We start from the raw sequence: 26,001 nt of genomic DNA, 5'->3' as shown, positions 1-26,001 counted from the left end.
GAAGAAATACTAATTGTTTTAGCAGACTGCATTTTGCATAAATAACTAAAGAACAGCTCACTTTTTCTCCCCCCTCCAGCAGTCTTTTGGGAATGGGAAGATTTTATAAAATAAACTTGGTGCAAATAAAAGTGACTTTTTAAGTGGTTGAATCAAGTTATGGTAATAACTTTGAGACTAAAAATATTTACTCACATAGAAAATACTTCTGCAGTTTATACCATGAGAGTAATATTGTGCCAGATACTGTGGGATATCAACCAAACGACCCTCAAGGAATGCATGTAACTGAGTAGGTAAGACCACCATATGGAATCAATTAGAATGGGATTCGGTGCTAATCTGTATGATATTCCATTGAGTGAAGGGAAAGTATGGTATGAATTCAGAGATGGGACTGACCTTTACAGGCTGATTTAGTCAGTGAGGGCTCTGCCAAAATAAAAGGCTATAAGGGCCAGCTCTTGAAAGATTGGTGGGATTTGTAGATTTTGCAAAGGGGTAGTGTTTAGATGATGAATGCACACAAGCAAATCAAACCTTCTCAAATAAAATATATTTGAGACTCTGCTGTATGTCAGGCAGTGTATTTCATATTATGGATAACAGTGAGAATTCCCTCTTTGAGGCAGGCAGTAGGTGTGTAGGACCTGTGAGAATGAATGTGTGTAACTAGAGTGTAACTGAGAGAACAACCAATCCCAACTTCCCTCCTTAGTTTGAAGTCAGAATTTTCCCAGCTTGGTGAAATTCAGTAGGCCAGCTAGACTAGGGGTCAGCTTGGTGTTGGGACACCAGGATTCAGACAGAATGTTGGCAAGGAACATAATGTCAAGGTTGTCCCTTAGACATATTTGTCAAAATAACTTAAATAGAGATTTGGGTTAGTTAACAGCTGAGATTATACATTTCAAATACAATGTTGGCAGTTTTCATTTGGAATCATCCTAAGAACTGCCCCAGCATCAAATTTGGTTTGGACAGCTTTTAACCATTAATCTCTGGCAGGACATTGTTTTATATAATTGGTTTATATTATATATATATATATATATATATATATATATATGTTGGTTTATATAATTCTCCTATAAGCTATTTTTGCATATTAGTGGAAAACTGATTTACATATTTTTTGGATTTTTTTTCTCTTGTATATTTAGGCAAAACCTCAGAATGTTCTGTTTTATACTGGGTCTGAGGACCCACTCAAAGGAACTTTGGTCCTATTGAGTGCATACGAAGATCAGTCCAGTGACTTACCTGAATTTTATTTTTAACTTTGTTATTTACATAATTGACAAGTTATTTTTGAAGCTCAGTGGTCAATTCTTTGGAAGCTGTTGAAGTGGTTTACTGGTGTAGATATGATCTTAGTACTTGAAAAAACTCACTTCACTTAGCTAGATCCCATCTGCCCTGTCGGTTGAATAGAGACAATGACTACTGTAAGGATAAAGCAAAAAGTTTTGAGAAATTATTTAGTAAGGGGATGTTCTGTGAAGTATACTCTTAAGGATTTTTATTTTTGTACAGACACATAGTTGACTGCCCATAAATGTTTGCCGAATAAATGTGTGGTTGAAGATTCCCACTTCTATTTCAGGCAGTTATTCACAAAATGGCAAAATGTCACTTTTTTATGGTAAGCAGGTGTCATTGACATTTATTAAATTGAAAGTATTAACAATAGTTGCCACAGATATTTTAAAAATGTCTTTCTTTTTGTATGTCTTATTGCACATGGCTAGAAAAACATCCCTAAACCAGAGTTACGATTTTTCTTCTATTTTCTGTTAAAGTGGACTTTCTATTCAGAGGGCAAATTTTAGCTCCAAATATTGGGAAATTAACTAAGGTTATCTCATGTTATAAGAGATGTACCTGTAAATGGAAGATGGCAAAGTGGAAGCCTTATCTTATCGTTAAAAGCCTGTATTTCTCATAGCCAAGTCAATTCAGCTAAGACTTGAAGGCACCAATTATTTTAGATTTTTCTTTCAAGCGGCAAACTTTCATGAAAATATGTAGTTACTCTGATTTCCTTGCTATCCATTTAAGCAATTTATCTGTAAATATATTTTCACAAAATCAATTCCATGTTATTTGGAGGTTTTACTTTCTATATTAAGGAACACACCTACCCTTGTATGGAGTGATCCAAAAATCTACACTGGCATTGCCAGTATAGCATTTCTCCGAGATCTTCTCTCCAAATGAAACATTATGCCATTTTTCATAAATATTAATGTATGAGCTAAGGCTGTCTCTCCTGTCTTGCAAAGCTAAGTGGAAAATTAAATACTTAACCAGGCAACTCAGTTCATCTGTCCCCAGACTCTTCTTTTTCCTCATTAAGAGGAAATTTTACCTGAAATATTAGAATTGTATTCATAATCAGAAATTAGTTTTTCAGGAGGGACTGGAAAGGGATGTTTATTTCAAAGCTCCCCTGCAGATTATTTTGATCGATGCCCTTGAACAATTCTTTGGAGATTAAACTTTTAGAAGTCTCCATTTTAGTTTGGAAAAAGGAATGAAAATGATTTTTTAAACTCTTAAGTTGTTTACAAATCTGCTTGCCTGTAGCTATGTAATCTTTTCAGTTCCCATTTTCTCTATTCACACCACCTCCATTCTCAAGTAGGAGACTTTATGTATGAAGTTGGGGGATTACCTATTATCGCTTCACTCTCTCCTTGACTCACCAGATTACCACAAAGTTTCCAAAATCCAGTCCATCTTCTTTATTCTTGCAGTAAAGGCTGATGTCTGCTATGCATTTCATCTACTCAAACGCCTTCTTTTAGCATTTTTGTATAGTCAGTCCAAGATGTTAAAGCCAATATGTCTTATCTGTGCCTATCAATACATCACTTCCTACAGAGACTTAATAGAATTTTAGAGCGAGAAGGAATCACATGACCCTGATCACTCAGCTGATTTGAGACAGATAAAAGACTTAATGCTTAATACTCTTCTTTCTCATTGTGTTCTCTATTTAAAAAATACTTTGCTGTCCTTCCATCGATGGCCTGTCACACTCTGTGTCACCTTTCCCTGCTTGTTTCATAGTCTAGACCCTAATGAGGAAGGCTGTTTTTCAGTTCCTCCATCGTGCTAAGCTCATCCACACTGCAGGGCCTGTGCATGAGCTGTCCTTTCAGTCTAGAATGCTCATCCTCTAACCACAACTGGCTTTCATTCATTAGTTAACAACTTAAATTGTCATTTCTCAGAGATGCCCACTCTGACCATCGGATCATTCCTTCAGTGCACTTAACACATTTAAAAATATTTTTGTTTATTTTCTTGTTTCTCATCTATTACTATCTATTTATTTATTCTCCATTATATTTCAGCATCTGGAACATTCAAATATTTATTGCATAAATATACTGTTTATTGATAACCTTTTTTGGCCCAATTTAAATGTTTATTAACAACTAGAGTGTAGTTAGTCAGTTTACTAACACTAATTGAACAATTTTTGTGTGCACAGTCATTTATTCAATGGTACTCCAAAGCATAAGACATTCACTTCCCTTTGAATCTTTGTATTCATTTGTATTTATCTGGTTTTCACTCCTATTTCAAATTCCCAATGCTTATGTTTAGTGCTCCATGTAGTAGTGAGCACACCCAGTGAAAACTGCTCTTTCTTGCTGGTGTTAAGTATATATGGCTGAGTGATACAGTAGCCCATGAAAACCAAGGACAGGAAGCTAGTCTGAAGAGTATGTGGGCTGCAATGGGTAGACGATTGTGCACCAATGATGAGCATAGTCCTAGATCTGCCGTCATGGTGCTGGAGCAGGAGCAGAGTAAAGCGAGTAACCAACTCCACTGGAGAGGGCCGGAAATGGGGAGGGGGAGGCGTGGGTGGTGATATCAAAACTGTAGTTAGCACTAGAATGGAAGCAGGTAATAATAAATCGCTAGAAGGAGCTACATGCCAGGCACTGTCTTTGGTGATTTACACATAGCAACTCAATCTGTACAACAACCTTATGGGGTAGGTACTATTATTAACCCATTTTTCAAATGGGAAAACTGAGACACAGGAGTTTAATAATGTGCCCAAATCCACAGAGTAGGTACTGGAGCCAGGATTCAAACCCAGACAGTCTAGCTCTCACATCCATGCTTCTAACTGCTAGTCCACACCAAGTTCCAGATGATGTTTTCAGGGAGCTGGTTCTTAAAGTAGCATAAAGGGAATATGGGCAAAGACAGGGTAACTCTTAAGCACCAGAACAAATTTCAAAAAGAACTCATTAACTCCTGGTAAATGCTGTTTGGCAGTAAATAAATATTTCACACTCTTTTTAGATGCTGATAAAAGTAAAATATAATATATGGAACAGACAATAGAATAAACAAACAATGGTTATAGCTGACACCACAATGATGCTGAATGTATAAGGAATTGATACCTCGTAAATCTGCATTTCATTCATGTACCAGCCATCATCTCAAGAGAGACCTCTGAGTTGTAACAGTTTCAGCACTTGAAGTCAAGTAAAAGACCCAAGCTTCACAGACCAGGACCCTGTGTAATGTCTTGGAAGTTGACTGGGGAATTCACTGGGCACCACACACAAAGTGACTAGGCAGTCAGCTTAGAACTCAGGTGCAGAGGTATTGAATAGCAAGACAGAATTTCGCTTCTGAAGGTGTAGGAAATGGGAGGGGTGAATCTCACCACTGCGAGAGTGTATGGGTTAGGGCTCCAGGGAGATTTTGTGTTCAAGATAGATAACTTTGGTGCTACTATATCATCTGCTTGCTATTTAGGTTGGAGTGAACAGAAGAGAATGACAGAAAGTTTCTGACCCTGTGGGTCTGAGAAAGTTCCAAATGCTTCCCTTTTTGATGCTCCTTCCTGGGGAAGAACCTTCTCTAAGCTTATGTCGATTATTTGGCTGAGCTTCTGAATCCTCCCTACAAATTTAACAAATACACAATCATGTTGGTTGTCACAAAGCGAGTATTTTTCTAAACCTCTATGCAAAAGACTGATTGACTCTTACTAGAATAGGATTGAGGAGCTGTAGCTTCAGACTTATTATGTGTACCCCTTCCAAGCGATTCATTTTTCTCCATAGGTATTAGGAACTAAATTCTTAGCTTGATAGCAATGATAGGATATGAGAAGTTGGCGTCTCTTGATGATAAATTGACTTCTCAGTCACCCCCGCATAGAGAGCAAATAGAATACATTTCAAATGAATTGTTATTTAGACTAAGAAGATTGATCTCTCTATAGATCAGTTCATTAAAATGGTCATTTATGGAAAGATATATACGTTTATAAATGTAGGAGGTGTCCATCGTTTTTCATGGATTTGAATTTACAGGGGCCATGGGTCTATTGCTTTATTCCATCTTAATGTTCTTGGGTACTTCTTAAGGACAAACTGCAAATTAAAAACAATTCATCTTGTCCTATTCCTGTATATAACATGATGATTTAAGAAGCCTTTCTCAGTAAATCTGCTAAGCCAGGAGCCTCAAACGGAGGCCCCAGTTGGGTCATTGGTGCTAATGACAGAAAGCTGAGCTGCCAACAGAGGGGAGAAGGGTGTATTTATAGACAGTTCTGTTAGCAGACCCTCCATTTCTTGCATTGTTTAAAATCTTGCATGACTTTGTCCTCTCTCAAGGGGGAAATAGATTCATAATTCTTTTTATACAGTGGTGATGCTCCCTATAGCTGTGTACTCCCTGAGTAGCCAGGATAGAATAATGTTAGCTATTAATTAAAGAAATACAAGCAGGAGATACTCCTCTGGCCAGCCTCCCTCCACCTAGCATGCCCTGAGATATCTTACTAGATAAGAATTGGAAGTTTCCCAAATGTATTAAAACATCATTTAATTATTATTATTTTTAATTAGAATGTCTCACTCAAACCATGTGGGACCAGGTAGACTTTTTAAACATAATTTTAATGTGTTCTAAAGGGGAATGTTTTTGTTGTTATTTGCACTTCTATGTTATTCACAATTGTATTTATTCCATGAAGTCAACTGCTTGTATTTTCTTTTAGCTCTCCTAGTCTTGAATTTTACAGAGATATTTTTAACTCTTTAAATACTCAAAGGTAGTATTTTTATGTCCAAGAGGCATGCACCTTAGTTTAGTGACTCTTTGGGGTAAAATATTAGTGTCAGACTTGGGCTTACAAACATGAATAAATCACAGTTCCCTCCCCATGGTACATGGATTTAATAGTCTGTTCTATTCATTTCTTCACTTTTTATTTATATTTCTCTTTTTCATTCATAATTTAAAGTTTCCCATAAACAGTTGAAATGACCATGCACTGAAAAGGGATAACTAACATGAAAACTTAAAGATTTTCTATTTTATCTGCATTGAAAGTTAAAGAAGCACTCTTGTATTTTGTGAGGGTGAATAAAAATTATTGATTTAAGAATGTGATTTTATAATACAGCACACAATATTTCTGTGCTATATAAAATCAATCTGAAAATTAGTGTAAGCAGAACCAAATTTAACAGATTAATTGTATGGCCAGCATGAATTTAAAATATCCTTTTGGTCATTATATGTATAATTATAGGCTGTATGGAGATGTAGTTAGCCTAAGAAACCATCATTTGTAGATAATAGTTACTTTAGGTGTAGAAGTTTATTGTATTTACCCCATTTCTCAGGTAGCATAAATATTGATATATATTCTCAGAGTCCGTAAGATTTTGTGGACAAGAATGGATTACTTTAAAAATAGCATATTGAGATATTTGATTTATGGGGAATAAGCAACTTCTGTTCTAATGTCTGTGATGACTTCTGTTAGGTGATATACATCAAATTATCTTTTGTTATCCACCAAAAATAATGTTAACAGTATTGATAGCCATGACTTTAAATTGAACAAAGTGAACATTTCCTTGGGTTCCTCAAGTTGTCCAGAAGAGAGAAAATGCAGGAGAGATTCAGGAAAATAGTTCATTTGAAAACTAAAATTAGACATTTACAAGCCAGAAGAAACTGTGCTTTGCCTGTGTCTGTCATTTTTTTCTATCTACCTCTGAGAGTTGGGTTGTAAGAACTTTGTGAAATTTTTTGCAGACTGCATTGTGAGTGGCATCTGTATTTATTAAGCCCACTAATGACTTAGCAGATTCAAGCACTTTGCTTTGGTTGGCTTGGTTGTTGACTGAAACTTGCCATCTTCACTTCAGCTGACTCTTGTTTATTTGAAGGCACCACTGAATTGATTAAGGACCTGATGCAGTTATTGTGTCTTAGGCAAAATATGGTTTTCATTCCTTCAACAAATGCATTAACTGAGGGATAGTGTTGCATTCAAGTATAATGATAAGGAAGAGGGTTTAAATCAAGCAGACTTGGTGCCGCTCAAATTCTTCGAAACTTGCTTAATTTGGCCTTTACTTTGTCTCTCTGCAGCGTCTATGTTCTCCAGCAGTGAGGACTATTTATAATGCTGCAGAAGTGGGCTTTGCTGGGCACACCTCAGGTTAAGTTCCAGAATTGCAGCCTACTATCTTTGTGACTTTGAGGAATTAACATCTTTAAGCTGTCAGTCTTTTATCTGTAAGATAGGGATAATAATATTTGCCTCTTAGTTTTGCAGTGAAGATTAAATATATGTAAAAAATGCGTGTGCTTTTAGGCAAAGTGCTTGATACATAATAAATCAAATAAATGTCATTAGCATTATTTTGTGTCATCTGATTTGCTTGCTTAACCAAATTGACTAGTCTGTTGTTGCCTAGTAACTATTTAGTGGAGACAAAATGATGGAATCCTTGTGAAACTTGAAGGGCCCAAATGAACTTCAAGGTCAGCAGGAATTTTCCTGACCAGAACTTTTCCTCCCTACCACACTATTGTGAAGTGTTTCTAAAATTAAAAGGCATAAAGAACTGTGTGAACACATTTAGGTTGCCCTGTGTTGGCTGGATTTAAGAGGACTCTTGAGATTTGTTTCTTATTTCAATTTTACTACCAAAAGTTAAAAAAAAAATTGATACATTGTTTAGTTAGAATAGTTTTATCAAATAAAAAGCTTAGAGTATGTCGTTCTTCCATAACTTTTTGACTGTTTTTGCAAGCATTCAATAATTTGTTGTTACTGGCATCAAGTAATATTCCTTTATAATAGGATTAAGATGAAGGCTTTTTTTTTTTTTTCCCCCTTAATCAGGTAATTTTTTCAGTGCAAAGAGTTTTTAAGCATACAGAGTTTAGGACAGAAATCTGTATGGAAGTACTTTTAAGAAGAGTGTTTTGAAATGTAAACAAGCCTCAGCTAAGGATATTTAACTACCATAGTCAGAACTGGTATGCATCTGTCACATGGGTGTGCTTTATTCTTTTTCTCAGAACATTGTAACATTGTCTTAAATATTTTCTGCTTCCCCAAAGCCTTATATTATACATGGCAGCTATTCCATAAATGTTTGTGTAATGAAGAAATGAAAGAATTGTAACATAATATACATACGCCTTTAGAAAGACTATCTTAGCTGCCTTTAGCAGTTAAACCAGTAATAAGGCTTATTGTAAAATGCATGGCAGTTGTAACCCAGGAATTGTGGGTGTTAAAGAGCCTGAAAGATCATCTACCTCAGTATTCATGAATGATTATTGAAAATTAAAACCCAATGATGCTTATATGCCTGGACATTCACAGAGTTTGAATTAAAAGGGAACACTTCCAACCCAGAGCTGTTTGAACTGGTAAAATCCCTTCCTGTGGTGGGTATGCATTTGGCCTTTGGTCCCTTCAAATGCCCTAATAAAATAACTTCTTCTTTCCTTGTGTATATGTTCAGTTATTTAGAATTACTCCTAAAGATTTGTCATATTTGCCTTTTATGCTAAATCAGTATGGTTGTTACATTTAAAAAATTTTTAAGCTGTGACAAATGATATCCCAGCATACAGTGTCTTAGTAGTATAATTATTCTAATTTTAGTGGACATAACATTCAGCATGGTATAGTTCACCCAGTTAGTATGCCCCAGTTCCTTAACATAGAGATCTATAGGAATACATGGAATAAAATGTCTGTATGCTTGGAAAGAGTTTTGTCTCTCCTTGATATAAATCAGGGAAGGCAAGGACCAAGTACTGAGAAATATTCTGTAATTACTGGGGATGAGTAGAGTAAGTCCCCCCCCCCCAAAAAAAAAGAGTTTTAAGCATTGCTCAGCTCTCACTTTGACTGCTTAGACTAATATTTACCAAATGCCTACTCTGTGCTAGTCCTCGCTTTAAGAACTTTTCATTATTAATTCACTTAATTTTTGCAACAATCTAATAAGGAAGATACTGTAATTATCCCCTTTATCCGATGAGGAAACTGAGGTTAAAACATTGGCTAAAAGTTACAAACTGGAAGAATTAGAGCTGTCATCTGAATCCAGGAAGTCTAATAGAACCCATACTCTTCACTGTGCATAATTCACTCTTTCCAAATTTCCCTTGAAGAGCAAGGGGTCCCAGATGAAGAAGAATGAGAAAAGCATGCTGAAAGGAAGCAGCAGGAGATAAGCAAGACAAGGAGAGGGTTGGATTTAGGAACAGAACAGAGGTAAGATTGAAGGATAGAGAGAACTCACTGAAATGCACCCAAGTGGAAGTGTCTATTGAAGTGTCTATTGTGTCTGTGTCTATTGAAGGAGGCTAGATACTTGCTCAGCTTTCTAAGGTTCGAGGCTGGGGAGAAGGGGATAAAGTTAATTGGGGAAGGGTTTCTGCTTTGTAGCTCTGCCTCTTGCACCTGACTTCTGTCGTCAGACCCTTGTTCATCCCCGTACTTTCTTTCAACAGCTCTTTGCTGTGGACTTCACAATTAAAACAAGACTGCAGGTCTCTTCTCTGAACTCCAGACACACCTAGGTAACTGTGTACTCTGCATCTTCCCTTCCTTGTCTGGTGGAGATGTTAAGCCTAACATGAACAAAATAGAACTTTGGGTTTCAAACCCCAATTGTGCTTCTTCTCCAAGCCATTGCATGATTGTTATTCATGCCAAAAATATAGCAATGATCTTTGAATCCTTATTTTCCCTTAATACGTCACATCTACCCTCTGCGTATGTTTTGTTGGCTCTACCTCCTGGAGACATATTGAATCTGGCTGCTTTCTGCGACACTGCCCTGGCTCATGCACAACCCACAGTCATCTCTCGGTCCAGTCCCACAGCAGCTCCCTCAGTGGTCACCCACTCTCCACTCCTGTTTCTTTTCTCTCTGGGTGCCATAGGACAGCCAGAATGATCATTTTAAAATACAAATCAGATTATGTGCCCACAGTACACCACACCCCCCCTTCCTCAGTGTGTTCCTGCAAACAGTATACAATCCAAGCTCCTTAATGTTAGTTTACTGATGCCCTGGGACTTGTCTCCGTTCAAGGAGACAACTGCATCCTCCCTGTCTTCTCCTTTCACCCCTCATTTCCTTCACTTCACTTTGACCACTTCAGTCTTCTGTCCCTTCTCTGAATCTCCCAGGCTCATTGCCATCTTGGGGACTTCTCAAGTTCTATTCTTGCTGCTTGGAAAGCTCATTCCCAAATGTCTATATTTAGGTCTCAACTTGGATACCCCAGATCCTCTCTGATGATGTAGATCTAAGCTAAAGTGGTGGTGGGGCATACAGGGCAGTGGTGTGCTTATTTATGTATCTGTTTTCCCTACTAGAATGTTCCTGGAGGAGAGGAGTCCTGTTTGCTTATTTTTCAATGGAGTATCCCTAGCATGTAGTTAGTACTTAATAAATATGTTAACAGAGTAATTACGAAGTATTTGTTGATAAATATATGAAAAATGCCAACATACAAAAAAGTTTAAAATATGTGATTTCTAATTTCGTTTATCTAAACGAACTGGATTTATTTGAAATAATCACTTTGTGTACAGATAGATAATGCTAAGTAAAATGTGAAAACTTCGCTTTTCTTATATAAAGGAACATTCCTCAGTTGTCACGTTGTATATGAGTTTGTTTTGACATCTGTTGTTTCATAGCCAGTACAGAGTATATGCTGGCTAAATTCAATGAATTTGTTTATGAATTTCCAATTGATCAAGTTCAAATTAATGATGCTTTGCTGTATAATTTGACAAAAATTATTTTTGTTTTTCTGAAAAGTGTAACTAAAAAGCCAACCATACATAGGCTTTTAAAAGCATCTAAATATGCATAAAAGGCACACTAATTATCCTAAGAGAAAATAACATTTTTATAGGTTTACTGTCCTTGGAAAATTTGTTTTCTACAGATTTCCTGTTTTTTACCAATTTCCTTTTTTGTGCATTCATTGACAATACTGACTGGATGCACTTACACGAGGGCCACATACATTAAAGAAAATTGTTACATTTATTAAAATGGCATCCGCTTTTATCCTCTGGCATTAGGAAAGGCAGTTATTTTCTCTGGGAAATGACAATAACAGCAGCAACATTACAGTGGAAAGTAAGACACGTTTTGACTCTGAATAGCTGTTATGATGGTGTTCATGCTAAATAGCTCCTGAGAGATTGAAATATTTTCCATGTAATCCCCAGTTCTGTAGCCCAATGTATTGCCACTTACCTGGCACCTCCTTTGTGGGGTTGATGCTTTCAAAGGGAAGAGTAAAAGTGAAGGCAATTTTAGGGCATACAAAAGTTCCTCTGAGCCAGGCTTCTGTTTAGATTGCTTGTTATTGTGTGTTTTATAGGTGGAAATTTAATTCCATCTTGAGTCGCTACTTGATACTGTCCTGGGAACACAAAACTTTCAGTAGTATCTGGGAACAGAATGATGAGGGCCTTCCTCCCTCCCTCCCTCTTTCCTTTCTTCCATTATTCAACTTGTTCTAGCACGTAGCATTGTGCTAGTCATAGGGCAGTTTGGAAACGAACTATAAGGCAAAGTTTGACCACATAGAGCCCCATATATAGGGAGAAATGGAAGCTGAAACCACCAGGTACCAATTGCCAAGGACCAAGTAAACAGGAGAATAACAGTACATATGTGACAAAATGCCATTTGCCCCATTTTAAAAAACTCTTTCCTTTAGGAACGCTTGTGTACTGTTCGTGGGAATGTAAATTAGTACAGCTTTTATGGAAAGTTGTATAGAAATTTCCCAGAGAACTAAAAATAGAACTATCATTTGATCTGGTACTCCCTCTACTTGGTATCTACCCAAAGGAAAAGAGATCATCATATCAAAAAGGTACCTGCCCTTGTATATTTATAGGAGCACATTTCACAATAGCATAGATATGGAATCAACCTAAGTGTCTATCAGTGGATGATTGAATAAAGGAAATGTGGTATATGTATAGACACAATAGAATACTGTTCAGCCTTAAAAAAAAGAATGAAATCATGTCTTTTGCAGCAACATGGATGGAACTAGAGGCCATCATCTTGGTGAAATAACTCAGAAACAGAAAGGGAAATACTACATGTTCCCACTTAGAAGTGGGAGCTAAGTAATGTGTACATATGGACAGAGTGTGGAATAATAATAGACACTGGATACTGAGGAGGATAGGAGGGTGGGAGAGGGGATGAGTGATAAGAAGTTACTTAATGGGAATACCTAATGCATGCGGGGCTTAAAACCTATATGACAGGTTAATAGGTGCAGCAAACCACCATGGCACCTGTATACTTATATAACCTCCACGTTCTGCACATGTATCCCAGAACTTAAAATAAAATAAAATTAAAAACAAATTACTTAATGGGTACAATGTACATTATTTGGTGATGTTTACACTAAAAGCTCAGAATTCAGCACTCTGCAATATACCCATGTAACAAAACTGCACTTGTACCTTTTAAATTCATACAAAAAAAAAAAAAACTCAAAAAACTCTTTGCTTTGGGAAGATTGGGGGGTTGAACACATGTGTGGTGATTATCTTCTGGTACAATAGACCCTAATAATTTTTTTCTGGTTTCTAAATTGATTTATGTACAAACTGTCAGTTTTAGATGTTCATTTGTTTACTCTTTTATAGAAGATACTAAATGAAACCAAAATCACTGCTGTTTCAGAAAACACAGCACTTGCATGGCAGTAAAAGAACAGCACTCATGATTTTTTCATCAAACCCTTCTTGGAAAATGATTCAGTATTTTCAGCCTTCGTTATAATTATACAGGACAGCACATAGCTTTGCTTTTCCCTTCCTTTGAAAATTTTAGATTTTTCTCTTCACAAAAAGATGCCCTTTTGATATGGACTGCTGTCCCCTGCCCACCCCTCCACCCCTCTGACCTCAGGCTGCTCTCTGGCAAGGTAGAGCCCCTCAGTCAGTGTCTGACACCTGCCCCGTGCATTGCTCACAGCTGTGCCTGCTCCTGCTCCCTCAGTACACCTCCAGCGGGGTGGGATGGGAGGTGGGGTGGGGTGGAATGTTCAGGTGAAGTTTAACTTCCTTCCAGTGCGCATTTGAAACTAAAAGAGAACCTTATTAAGCAGATTTCTAGCTGAGGGGCATTTAGATTGTATTCCAAGACTTTAGTGGTAGAAATAGTCTATATTGTGTAGACCCCTCCATACCTAATTCTGTGTCTCCCTCTCTTCTCGCCACCCCTTCATAGTCCTTTCAGGCTGATATAACAGAATACCTTAGGTTGGGTAATTTATAAACAACAGAAATTTATTGCTCACAGTTTTGAAGGTTGGAAAGTCCAAGACAAAGGCACCCACAGATTTGGTGTCTGGTGGAAGCCCATTAATCATAGATAGCGCCTGCCATGAAGGGGAAAGGGCTCCTTCAAGCCTCTTTTATAAAGGTATTAATCCCATTCTCTCATGACTTAGTCATCTCTTAAGGGCTCCATCTCTTAATACCCTCACCTTGGGGGTTAGGTTTCAACATATGTATTTTGGAAGGACACAACACTCAGGCCATACATAGCACTCCCCGACAGGTGCTCTGTCTCCCTTTTTCTGTCTCTCACTGTCTGTCTCTGTCTCTCTGTCTCTCTCTCCCCCTCTTTCACTGCCCCCGTTTTCCCCCTCTCTCCCTCCTTTGCCTTTTTGAGCCTGGTGAACACTTAAGATTTTTATTGAAATTACCCACAAATGGTTGGATCTGACATCATTTGAGAACCTGTCAAAGTTTCCATCCGAAGTTTAATGTTCCATCGAGTGATTTTCAAATGGCATTACAGAATTGGTATGAGGCCCCATTTAAATACAGATCCTGTTTTGCCTGAAATAATGGAAAAGTATAGGTCTATACTATGAAATAATTTCCTTTAGGGGACCTTCTACATCACTGGTTGATACCTTCAATAGAATTTTATTGTGCCAGACACTATTCTAGGTACTCAACTATTTCACTTAATGTGATAGACAAAGATCCCTGTCTTGTGGAGTTTACATTTTGGTAGGGAGAAGCAGACCTTATATAATACACATAACATATGAACAAGCTAATGTATGTGGTAGAAGGTGGTGTAGTATGTTGATGAAAATAAAGTTAGTACGGTGACACAGCAGGATAAAGCAGATCAGGAGCGTGGGTTGGAGGTGTGGCAGGTGGCAGGATCAAATGAGAGGACTGGGCGAGTCTCAATGAGAAGTTGTGTTTTGGATGAAGACTTACAAGAGGTGAGGAAGTTAGCCAAACAGCTGACTGGGGGCAGAGCATTCCAGGAAGAGGGTACAACTAAGGCAAAATTCCTGAGGCAAGAAGACGCCTGTGGTGTTCAGGAACAGAAAGGAGGCCCTGTGGCTGGTGCAGAGTGAATGAGGGCATGAAGTCAGAGAGAAAACAGGTAGTCAGATCACATAGGACCCTGATGGACTTTTTAAGAACTTTGGCTTTAATTTGGAGCAAAATAGTGAGGCTACTGCAGGGGTTGGAATATAGAATGATGCTATCAGACTTAGCATTTTAGAAAGAAAACCCTGGCTGCCATGGGTTTGGAATAGACTGTGAGTGAAAATAGCCCTGGGGGAGGAGGCGGCAAGAATAGAAGCAGGTCCTTTGTAAGAAACTATTGTGAGGTTGGATTCTCAAGATATTTTGGAGGTAGGGTCAAAAAAAATTTCCCAATGGAGGGAAAGTGGGGTGTGAGAGAGAGGAACCACGCATAATGCTAAATTTTTGTTAAAAGGAAAGCATAATAACTTGAAGAGTCTAAAACTAGGTCTAAGTATAAACAGCCAAAAAGAGCACAAGGCTTTAAAAATTTAAGCAGTGGAGGAAGGTGACAAGACAAACAGATTCCTGTCTCCAGCTGCTGTCACTTCCCTCTCCATGACTAGATTCCAGAATATGGGTCTTCCCAGCCAGTGCTTCTGAGCACCGCCTTTCCTTCTGCCTAAAACCCTCTTCTCCAAGATCTTTGCATAGTTGGCTTTTTCACATGCAGATCTTAGTTCTCTGAGAGCTCTTCCCTGACCCTGCTTCCTGAAGTAGCTGTCTTCCCCAGATCTCTCTATCCTAGTACTCTGTGTTTGTTTTGTTGGCTTTGTTGTACAAATCACCTTCATAGAATATCTTATTTGGTTTTTACTGCCTGTCTTCCCCACTGGAATGTGGGCTGCATAAACACCCAGATCTTATCATTCCTGATTGCTACTGTATCCCCAGGACCTAGAACAATATCTGGCACATAGCAGATAATTACTATTGGGTGAGGAAGTGTTTTAATATTAAAGTAAATTACCAAATATTCATTAAACTCCTGCAGGGAACACAACTAGTCAGTGTTTGAGGGTTAGTGAAATATTGTCATGTAGCATTTTTGGGCAAAACTTGAAAACAATACTGTAAGAAATAGGTAGAGAAATCACAAGACATTCAATATGTGATTCACTGACAGATGAGTTGAGGAAAAGGAAAATTGAAAGAGACTTGCAGAGTGGGAGAATTTGATATTGTAGAATTATTGGTCTTCAGAATTAAAGGGATCAGCCTAACAATATACATAGGTAGAGAGCTTTGCAAAATCTCATTGAGCTTTCTCTGAATACCTCCAACAACATGAACACATTATGGTGCAAAGCAGTATATTCCAATCTTTGGCATTTCTAATTATTGCAAAGCTATTTTTCATTCCATGAAAGGAAAAATAGGGAGTATTTGACTAGGCAGAGAAGAATAAGGAAAGTACTGCTGGCTAGGGGAATGTGTGGGCAGAGACACAGAGCTAAGAGAGCTCTGGGCCAAAGACAAACTGAAAGGGTTTCTGCATGGGAGGAGAGGGAGAGGAACTAACTGTCATCTCTTTTGGGTGGGCAGAGAGAAAAAGGTCTGAGAAGAGTAGAATATGCTTCATAAATAGTGGACTAGAGCAAGATCTGATATCAATTTTAGATTATTTAGGGCAATTAAAGCCCCATTAAAAATTCTATTTCTGTTAATAAAGCAGTATGAATTAAATATCCAGGCAAATCTGAAAGTGCTGGTTCTAACAATTTTTTTTTTTAAATAAGAAAAGCATCAAATTTCAGTGAGAAATATAATCACTTATACTTGTGGAGTTAATAAGGATTCTAAGTAGGAGGCTGACCTTTGCTTTCCTGAAGAAGAAAAACACTTGTTTCAGAACAGTAATAATTTTTAAAATACACAGTTCTGAAGTAATTTCCTTAGGGATATGAAAAAACCCTGTAGATAGTGGGATTCATATGGAATGAGTACAAGTCATATCTTTAGAGCTTGGGGTTTATTGAAAAGTTTGAATTGGAAAGCATGTGGCTATTGGCCTCTTTTGCTGAGAGAGACTATCTTAGTCCACTTTTTGCTACTATAACAGAATACCACAGACTTGGTGATTTATAGTGAACAGAAATTTATTAGCTCACAGTTCTAGAGGCTGGGGAATCCAAGATCAAGGGGTTGGCATTCAGTAAGGGCCTTCTTGCCACATCATGTCATGGCTGAAGGTAAGACAGCAAGAGGGGGCCAAACTCATTTTTTTTTTTTTTTTTTTTTGAGAAGGAGTCTTGCCCTGTCGCTCAGGCTGGAGAGTGCAGTGGCACAATCTGGGCCCACTGCAACCTCTGTCTTCCAGGATCAATCAATTCTCCAGCCTCAGCTTCCCGAGTAGCTGGGATTTCAGGTGCTTGCCACCATGCCAGGCTAATTTTTGTATTTTTAGTAGAGATGGGATTTCACCATGTTGGCCAGGCTGGCCTCGAACTGCTGACCTCGTGATCCACCTGCCTCAGCCTCCCAAAGTGCTGGGATTACAGGCGTAAGCCACCGCACCTGGCCCAAACTCATCTTTTTATAAGAGCACCAATCCCGCCCGTGCGGGTGGTGCCCTCGTGGCCTAGTCACCTCTTAAAGGTCCCACCTCTTAATACTGTTACAATGACAATTAAATTTCAACATGATTTTTGAAAGGGATAAACAATCAAGCCAACACAGAGACTAATTCTTTGAGAGCCACATAAAAGCTAACATCTGTAAACTCATGGCCACTATAGTCTTCCAGATAATTTTCCTCGTATACACTATTTATTTATTTATTTATTTATTTATTTATCTCAGATGGAGTTTCACTCTTGTCCCCCCAGGCTGAAGTGCAATGGCACTGTCTCAGCTCACTGCAACCTCCACCTCCCAGGTTCAGGCAGTTCTCCTGCCTCAGCCTCTTGAGTAGCTGGCAGTACAGGCATGCACTACCACGCCTGGCTAATTTTTGTATGTTTAGTAGATACGGGGTTTCACCATATTGTCCAGGCTGATCTGGAACTCCTGACCTCAGGTGATCTGCCTCCCTTGGCCTCCCAAAGTGCTGGGACTACAGGTGCAAGCCACTGTGCCCAGCCTTCTATACACTCTTACAAATGCTGTAGTTTGTGTTAGAATGGACCATTACCAGATTTTATTTTCTGCCCTGAAAATTTGGAGATATGACAGCACTTCATCTAATCAAAACCATTCAGAAGTGTGACAAACCTTAGACAGCTGCAGATACCAATAATAAACCTTTTGTATACAATCATCAGTGTGATTTGTGGGTGATTTCAAGGATAGATGTTCTGTGGGGAAACACTGCTTTAGAAACAAAAGGGAAGTTAAGAGGGTTTAGCATTTTTATCAGAGTGTTTTCAAACTAACAGAAAAAATGAACAGAGCTCCTTTATACAATTGAATGCATTTCAGGTTAGCTGAAGTGAAATCAAGTCAAGAATATTGTCCAAGGAAATATCAAGTTACCATAAAGGTAAATCTATCAAGAATATCTAAAGTTAGAGAGAAAAAAAAGAACTTAGTATTTATCTATGTATGTTACTTCATGATTAGTAGATCCAATATGAGAATTAATATGGTGCTCAAGTAATGAAACACAATTGTTTGAATATATTTGACTAGTCCCCATTGTTAGCAACCAAATTCACCACACTCTGAGCTTTAGTTCTCTCATTTGCAAAACAAGTCAGAGGATTGTGGCACAAGTTGAATTAGAAAATGTCTAAGGTACATTCTACCGCTAAAAGTTGAATTTAGAAGATGCGGAATTTAGTGGAATTCTTTTGCATGTTTCTTAATTTGTTTTTCTTGCAAGAGATGCTGTAAACTTTTACACGTAGGTTCAAAGAATCATTTCTGCTTTGAAAAGGGGCCTGAGATTCACCCGAAGAACATCTTGAGGATTTCATTGGATTTTCACATCAATATTGTTTGCTTCACTTTACTTTTCTAATGTCTAGATGCCCCTAGGTTTCCCAGGGTGGAAAGAGAAATAAAATAACTTTTGGGAGGTTTAAAGCAAATTTCCACTGGATTATCGTGATTTGATGTTAGCTTTTCCAGATAGGTGACTGTGGGAAATAACCTGGCCTCTCCTCCTGCACCCGCATGTCCCTTTCTTTTCTGTCACGTGATTCCTTTCTTTCTGTGTTTACAATAGGATCATTTTTGGCTTCTGGCCCAGGTTCATCTGTGGCTCCACTCATATCTCTCTGACCTATCAAAATTCTATTGATGCATTTTAAGCTTGAATTTCTCCTTCATAAGAACTACTGCTAATGCTGACTTTTCTTTGCTCCCCTTTTACAGGATTTAGCACTAAATTTCAAATTACCTTATTGTTTTTTCCCCTCTTATTTCCCCCCAACTGCTTATAAGTTTCTTGAATATAGGCTCCTTTTTTTTTTTTTTTTCTTTTTTTATTTGAGACAGAGTGTGGCACCGTCACCCAAGCTGGAGTGCAGTGGCACGATCTCGGCTCACTGCAACCTCCGCCTCCCAGGTTCAAGCGATTCTCCTGCCTCAGCCTCCGGAGTAGCTGGGATTACAGGCATCCGCCACCATGCCTGGCTAATTTTTGTATTTTTAGTAGAGACAGGGTTTCACCATGTTGGCCAGGATGATCTCAATCTCTTGACTTCGTGATCCGCCTGCCTCAGCCTCCTGAAGTGCTGGGATTACAAGCTTGAACCACCCAGCCGGCTCCTTTTTTAATGCATTATATATTTATGTACTTTGTACCTGAGAATTTGGCTATTTTTGGTTCTCTTTTGGAGCCTCATTCTCAGAGTCCTAAAAGTCAAAAATGGCATTCTGAAATCTCAGTTTTGTGAAGCCGTCAGCCAGTGGTATAAAATGTAATGGTCAATTTAAATTATAGTACATTCAAATGCAGCTTTCTATGAATGACTTTATGATAAAATGAATGCCAGTTTTAGTCAGACACTTCCCTTAGGTACAGCTATCCATCATGTTCCCTGAGTGTACCAGGAGATCAGCTTATTTTATAGTTGACACCCTTGAAAAAGGATAAAAAAGGGAAAAAGCAGCATGGGGAAGGGGGTTGTAGCGGATGTGGTCAGTGTGTTCCAGTACCCAAAAGGCTTCTTTCTTCTCTTCCTCACACCATGAGAAGATTCTATCAATTTTTCCTAATAATTAGCTATGACTGAGATGTGGATTTGGATGTGACCTTTTTTAAAAAAGTGTTGAGTTTCTCATACTTTATTTTATTCTATTTTATTTAAAATATAGCTTACATTTAAAAAATTTAATGATTGGTTATGCACTACTAGTCAGGCTCAGCTGATCTATGGTAAGTGACAAACCTCGAAATCCCAAGGGTTGAACTAAACAAATATTTCTTCTTTTTTTCTCATGTCACAGTTGGGAGATTGGATTTTTTATTTAATGGCTTTTCCTATAGGGACTTGGTGACCCAATGCTGATTTCACAGTATATTCCGGAAAAATATTTTTCTACTCCACTCCCATTAAAGGATGGCGTAATCAATTTCTTTCTGAATAAAACAAAACAGCCTGAGTACTCTTATTTATACATGTAGATCAGATGTTCTTCCTGTGTTTTACCCCCAGGAAGAGTGTATTTTTGTTTGAGTATCCATTAATTATTAAGTAATAATTGCAACAGGGGCTAAGAGCCTGGAACAATTAACAGGACCTTCTGGAACATCTGTAATCTAATAGGGAATGTGTGTTCTGAGAAACTTATTAAGATTTGCAATAACTGGCTTTATCTTCATCCTAACCCTAGAATAGTGCCTGACACAAATCAGTGACAATAAATATTTGTTGAATGAATGAACTCAAAATATTTTTGCCTTTGCCTTCACTGTAAAGCTATTTTTTTTCATTATTTCATCTATTTAAAAATATGCTCTGTCTCTTCTTGTCCCAGCCCATATTTGCAGTGAATGCTTTAGAAAAAAGATGTGGACATGATCTATTGTAATGGAACGTTAAAAATGGGAGTTAGAGAATATTTTCCAAACTCAGAAATTTACCCCTTTTTTCCTGAACTGACATAATAGTTTCATAATGTAAGTAGAGACTTGGTGAAAACATCAGATACATAAACTGCAAAGATTTTGAAAAGAGAAATAGATAAAGAGACTGAAGACAGTCACTAAATTAAAACAAATTCCGTTCAATAGCATTTTAAAAATATCACCTGAATCAATCTCTGTAGTCTTTTCAGCTGTTTTAAGTATCACAACCTTATAGATAGTGCAGCATAGGGGCAATAAAGATAAGGTGTAAATTGTGAACAAAAAAGAATATAAGTTTATTTTTGTGTGGTTTAAATAGAATATTGCTGATCAACTTTTCATTTGGATGGCCTTATCAAGTGGTTGTTTTTCCAGAGGAAAGAGCAGGGCTTGCAAAACAGGGTAAATCAGGCAATCTACATTCACATTTTGATGATCTGCGAATCACTTATTCATTTGCAAGAGTAAAGCAGACTCATGAAATCAATAACGTTGGTATTCATTTATGCTGCATACTTTTTTCCCTCTTTGGAAGAGTCCAGAAAGCAGAGTTTTAACATTTTATTAAGCTAAAAAAATGAGAGGATATCTTTAGCAAATGTCTTCAATTTTCTTTACCTATGTTTCTATTTTCTTATATGAGAAATGCTCAAAGCTAATCCTCTCCAATGGTGTGAGGTCTGTGGGTCACCATGTTAATGTCAGTGATGGGGGCTTTCTGCATACTATTTTGGAAAACAGGCCTGCTCTAAGTTAGTCAGAGATGAGCTTAATTGTTGTATTTGTGAATTAAGGACTGATGCTTATGTATTTTAGAAAATTAAAAAAATAAAAGGAAAATCAAATGTTAGCTCATTGCTTTAGAGGTCACAAAAGTGGAATTGGGTTCATATAAACTATTTCCACATAAAAATAATTGTGTTTCCATGAAGAATTTCAGATCAGGGCATCAATATCCATCCTGTGGATCCTTAGGGGCTCCAAACGCTTAGGTGCACTACTGTATTGCCTCTTGCCCTTTTTGTGTGTCTGAGGCTGAAGAACGTGAACACTGAGGAGGTTCTTCTGCTTCAATATTAACTGTGGAAGTATTACCAGCAGTGAAACCGTGTAAGTCTTCAGCAGTCCCAGTTCTTGCCTCCTCAGAAGTAATTTGACTGAGGGGCATAAAGCAGAAGGAGAAGCTGAGGCAAGTTTTAGAGCAGTAGTGAAAGTTTATTAAAAAGCTTTAGAATGGCGGGACATGGTGGCTCATGCCTGCAATCTCAGCACTTTGGGAGGCCAAGGCGGGTGGATCACCTGAGGTTGGGAGTTCGAGACCAGCCTGACCAACATGGAGAAACCCCATCTCTACTAAAAATATGAAATTAGCTGGGCGTGGTGGCACATGCCTGTAATCCCAGCTGCTAGGCAGGCTGAGGCAGGAGAATCGCTTGAACTTGGGAGGCGGAGGTTGCGTGAGCCAAGATCACGCCATTGCATTCCAGCCTGGGCAACAAGAGTGAAACCCCATTTCAAAAAACAAAACAAAAAAAGCTTTAGAGCAGCAATGAAAGGAAGTAAAGTACACTTGGAAGAGGGTCAGGTAGGTGACTTGAGAGATCTAGTGCACTGTTTGACCTTTTGACTTGGGTTTTTTACATTGGTGTGCTTTGGGGTTTCATATCCCTTCTACCCTGATTCTTCCCTTGAGGTGGACTGTCCACATGTGCAGTGGCCTGCTAGCACTTGGGAGGGGAGCATGTACAGTGTGTTTACTGAAGATGTATGCATGCTCACTTGAGGCATTCTTCCCTTAGCCGTCTCACATTCCCAGAGGAAGGTCATATACCAGTTTAACTGCTATTTTTCCTCTTAGTACACATGCTTGAGACCACTTGCCCAACCCCAGAGATCTTACTGGGAAACCGCTGATCACCAGTGCCAGGTTTTTTCTATCTATTGGGAGACTGCCTTTCCCTGGTATTGGCTGCAGCTAATTATTATTTTAGAGAGACAGTTAACAACCACCTGACCATCCCGTGATGGTTGCCTGACATTCTTGGTGGGTGGGCTTGTGGGGAGCCCTCTCCTGCCTTGCTCACGTTTGACTAGCTACCTAATGTAACACAAGTGTGCTCTGAAGAAAGTCTATTGCTGTGTACCTTTCACTGCACCTGAAATATGTTTGTTCTTGTGTGATGAATGAATTGCTACTATGTGAAGACCTTGATTATTTTCACTTTAATGAAGAAGAGCTACTATCAGATTGTTCCCAGAAATAAAAATTCACTTTTCTTAACCTGTGACCCCTTTTCCTGACATAAAGCCGTAAACTTTAGAGTTTCAGTATGGAACAGAAACTAAGCATGATAATGATTCTGAGCTTTCAGCGCATGCCTGAGCTCGTGAAGGAATGAAAACAATAATCAATTTCAGGTCTGCTCCTGCTTTACCTAAAGATGTGTGAAAAACTTGGGTCTCTGTCACAGCCAAAATCAGTCAAAATTCATTCTAACTCTAAATAGCTCTTTCATGTTTTTTTCTGTCAATATCTGTAGGTTTGTGAAAAGAACTAATATTTTTCTTAAGGCTTGAAATTTTTATTGGGGGAAATAAAGAGAACTGGATGTTTGAAAAATTTTGTTTTATTTTCTGTTTTGTTTTGTTTTTTTAATGGAGTTTTGTAGTTTATTTTGGTTATAGTTAACATTACAAAATAGTCTTGTATATGTGGAACAACTCACTGACGACTCAAAATGTACAAAATCAGAAGAAAAGAGTATAATTGTCTTCAAGATGCCTATTATTCCGAGGCTGGTTGGTATGCAAAAAGCCTGCAATCTCACTACCTATAAATTTCTCTTATATATATATATTTAATTGACCTCAATACACTTTATTTCAGAACAGGAAATACTAAACATTTAAGAAAGATTTATGAGAAATGATTTGACTTCAGAAAAATATTTGTTCCATCTTAAGAGGATCCAACTTCCTCTGAAATGTCTTCCTCTGAAATATCCTCCTCTGAAATGTCTCAATTCTTAGTGATTAAAAATAGCTAAAAGGGCTTAGAGCATTGGAGAGACTGGATTTCGGTATTAGATCCAGGTTTGAATTCTGGTTTTGCCCTGTTCTGAGTGTGTGTGATTTTACTAATTAATAATGATGTTGGACTGCTTTTCTTAGGTTTATTTGTCTAATGTGTTACCACTTCTGAGAAATATTTTCCATACCTTTACTTGTCTTTTCTTATTGGTTTGTAAGAGTTCTGTATAGAATCTTAATACTAATCATCTGTCAATTGTGTGTACTACCACCTGTTAACATGCCAGTTTGTATCTTATCTAATATTTCTTAACGTTGTAAAATTGTTCAAAACTGTTTTTCGTTTCAGTGGCTTCTGTTTTTATTTTTCTGGGAGATTTTTTTTTCCTATTTTAAATAATAGACTTAAGTAGTCACTATCTGGTTTGAATAAATCAAGCCAGAAATATCCTGACAGTGCACCAAACAAGACCTGTGTGTATAATGTGAGTTCTTTCTTTTTGATTTTAGAATCAACCTTGTCCTATGTTAGGCAGCTGGAGGCAAGAGTAAGACAGCTGGAGGAAGAAAATCGCATGCTGCCCCAGGTGGGTGACTTCCAGAAGCTCATAGCTAGTCAGTGCCATTTGAGTTGCAGCATTTTATTTGAAATTTAAAAGCTCAATGATGTTTTCTCTTTTAAATCATAGAAATCATTTTGTAAATAGCCATTCATCAATGTAGAGTGTGATTACGTTCCATGATGGCCATCATCTTATCCAGATTTCTAAGTGTTACACTAAAGGATGCAGATGTCTGAAATGAGAATGTGGAGTAATTTTGAAAGGAAGAACAAAGGAGAAAGATAAAATAATGAGAAGCAGAAAATAAAGACATGTGGATAGTGTTACTCGTATACATCATGCATGTAGTTGGTGGATACAGGATTCTTATTTAAATAGAAAATTTGCTAATTTCTGAACTAGGCAAAGCAGTAGGTAGTTGGAAGGTTTCACATTATACTTAAATTAGTACATTCTAAAATTCTTTGTGGTATAATTGAACTCTTTCAGTGCAACAAAGTCATGGCAGTAAATGACAGTTTTTCTTTGGGACTTCATTTCTTTCCCCTTACTAAAGTGGCACTTTTTCCAGGATGTTTAATGTCTTCCTATATGTTTCACTTATAAAATTCTTTCCATGGGCTGTTAACTTGATGAGACTGATGCTCGCCTTTTGAGGAGGTGGTTTTCAGAAAATGTTTTGTTGAGGAGTTGAACAAATCTACTGATTCTAGGTTGGTTTCCTTTCCAAGCATGTGAACAATAATATATATTAATGTTTTATAACAAGAAGTTTTCTAAGAAATTAGTCACTAGGGTTCTTTCTACATTCTGGTGATTATTTCTGTTTCATAAATGACTAAGGGAAAATTAAACCTCAAACAACTAGTAATCAGTAGTTTAAATAAAATGTCAAAGATTAACCAATCTTCAGGTTGGTATTTCAGGAGAAGAAATTTGAACATTAATGCAAAGACCCTTTAGAAAGACATTTTAGGTCTTTTAAATCTTGTTTTGTTTTTGAAGTACTTTTGCTCATTAGTGATGATTTGGGCTATCAAAAGAATCCTTTTTTCTTTCTTCCATTGGCTAACAGTCTTCCCGGAAATCATGAGATTAAGTGAAATAAACCTACACTAGTTGTCCCCCCTTTTCAAGGGGAATACATTCCAAGACCCCAAGTGGATGCCTGAAACCATGGATAGTACCACAACCTACAGTACTATGTTTTCTCCTATGCATAAATATATATGATAAAGTTTAATTCATAAATTACACACAGTAAGAGATTAACAACACTAATAACAAAGTTATTATTAGTAAAGTACTATAAAATAAAATAAGGGTTACTTGAACGCAAGCACTGAGATGCTGTGACCATTGGTCTGATCATCGAGATGGCCATTAAATGATTAACAGGCAGGAAGTGTAGACGGTATAGATTCATCCCAGGTGGGATGGAGCAGGACAGCATGAGATTTCATCACACTACTCAAAACGGCCCACAATTTAAAACTTCCTTATTTCTGGAATTTTCCATTTAATATTTTTGGGCCCTGGTTGACTACGAGTAATAGAAACTGAGGCTAAGGGTGGAATTCTGTACTTCTCTCTCTTCTCAAACTGTATGTGTGTTAAAATTCATGATGACAGAAGAGATTGTTTGTACCATGAAATAAAATACTACT

The 26,001-nt window shown here is 37.7% G+C and overlaps 1 protein-coding gene across 5 annotated transcripts in view; it reads left to right on the top strand.

The window, feature by feature from the left end:
* CCDC85A (coiled-coil domain containing 85A) overlaps positions 1-26,001 on the top strand; it is a 196,635-nt gene that overhangs the window by 130,592 nt on the left and 40,042 nt on the right. For 3 of the 5 annotated variants that reach the window (XM_028831649.2, XM_002808042.4, XM_028831645.2), the window contains exon 3: positions 24,282-24,358. The exons of the other annotated variants lie outside the window; for them this stretch is intronic. In XM_028831649.2, the coding sequence (XP_028687482.1) occupies positions 24,282-24,358 (77 nt within the window). The remainder of the gene's footprint in view (positions 1-24,281; positions 24,359-26,001) is intronic. 5 annotated transcript variants of the gene reach the window in all.

This window comes from Macaca mulatta, chromosome 13 (assembly GCF_049350105.2).
Source record: "Macaca mulatta isolate MMU2019108-1 chromosome 13, T2T-MMU8v2.0, whole genome shotgun sequence".
Lineage (NCBI taxonomy): Eukaryota > Metazoa > Chordata > Mammalia > Primates > Cercopithecidae > Macaca > Macaca mulatta.
Note: the sequence above shows the minus strand (reverse complement) of the source record. Positions and strands in the feature narration are given on the sequence as shown.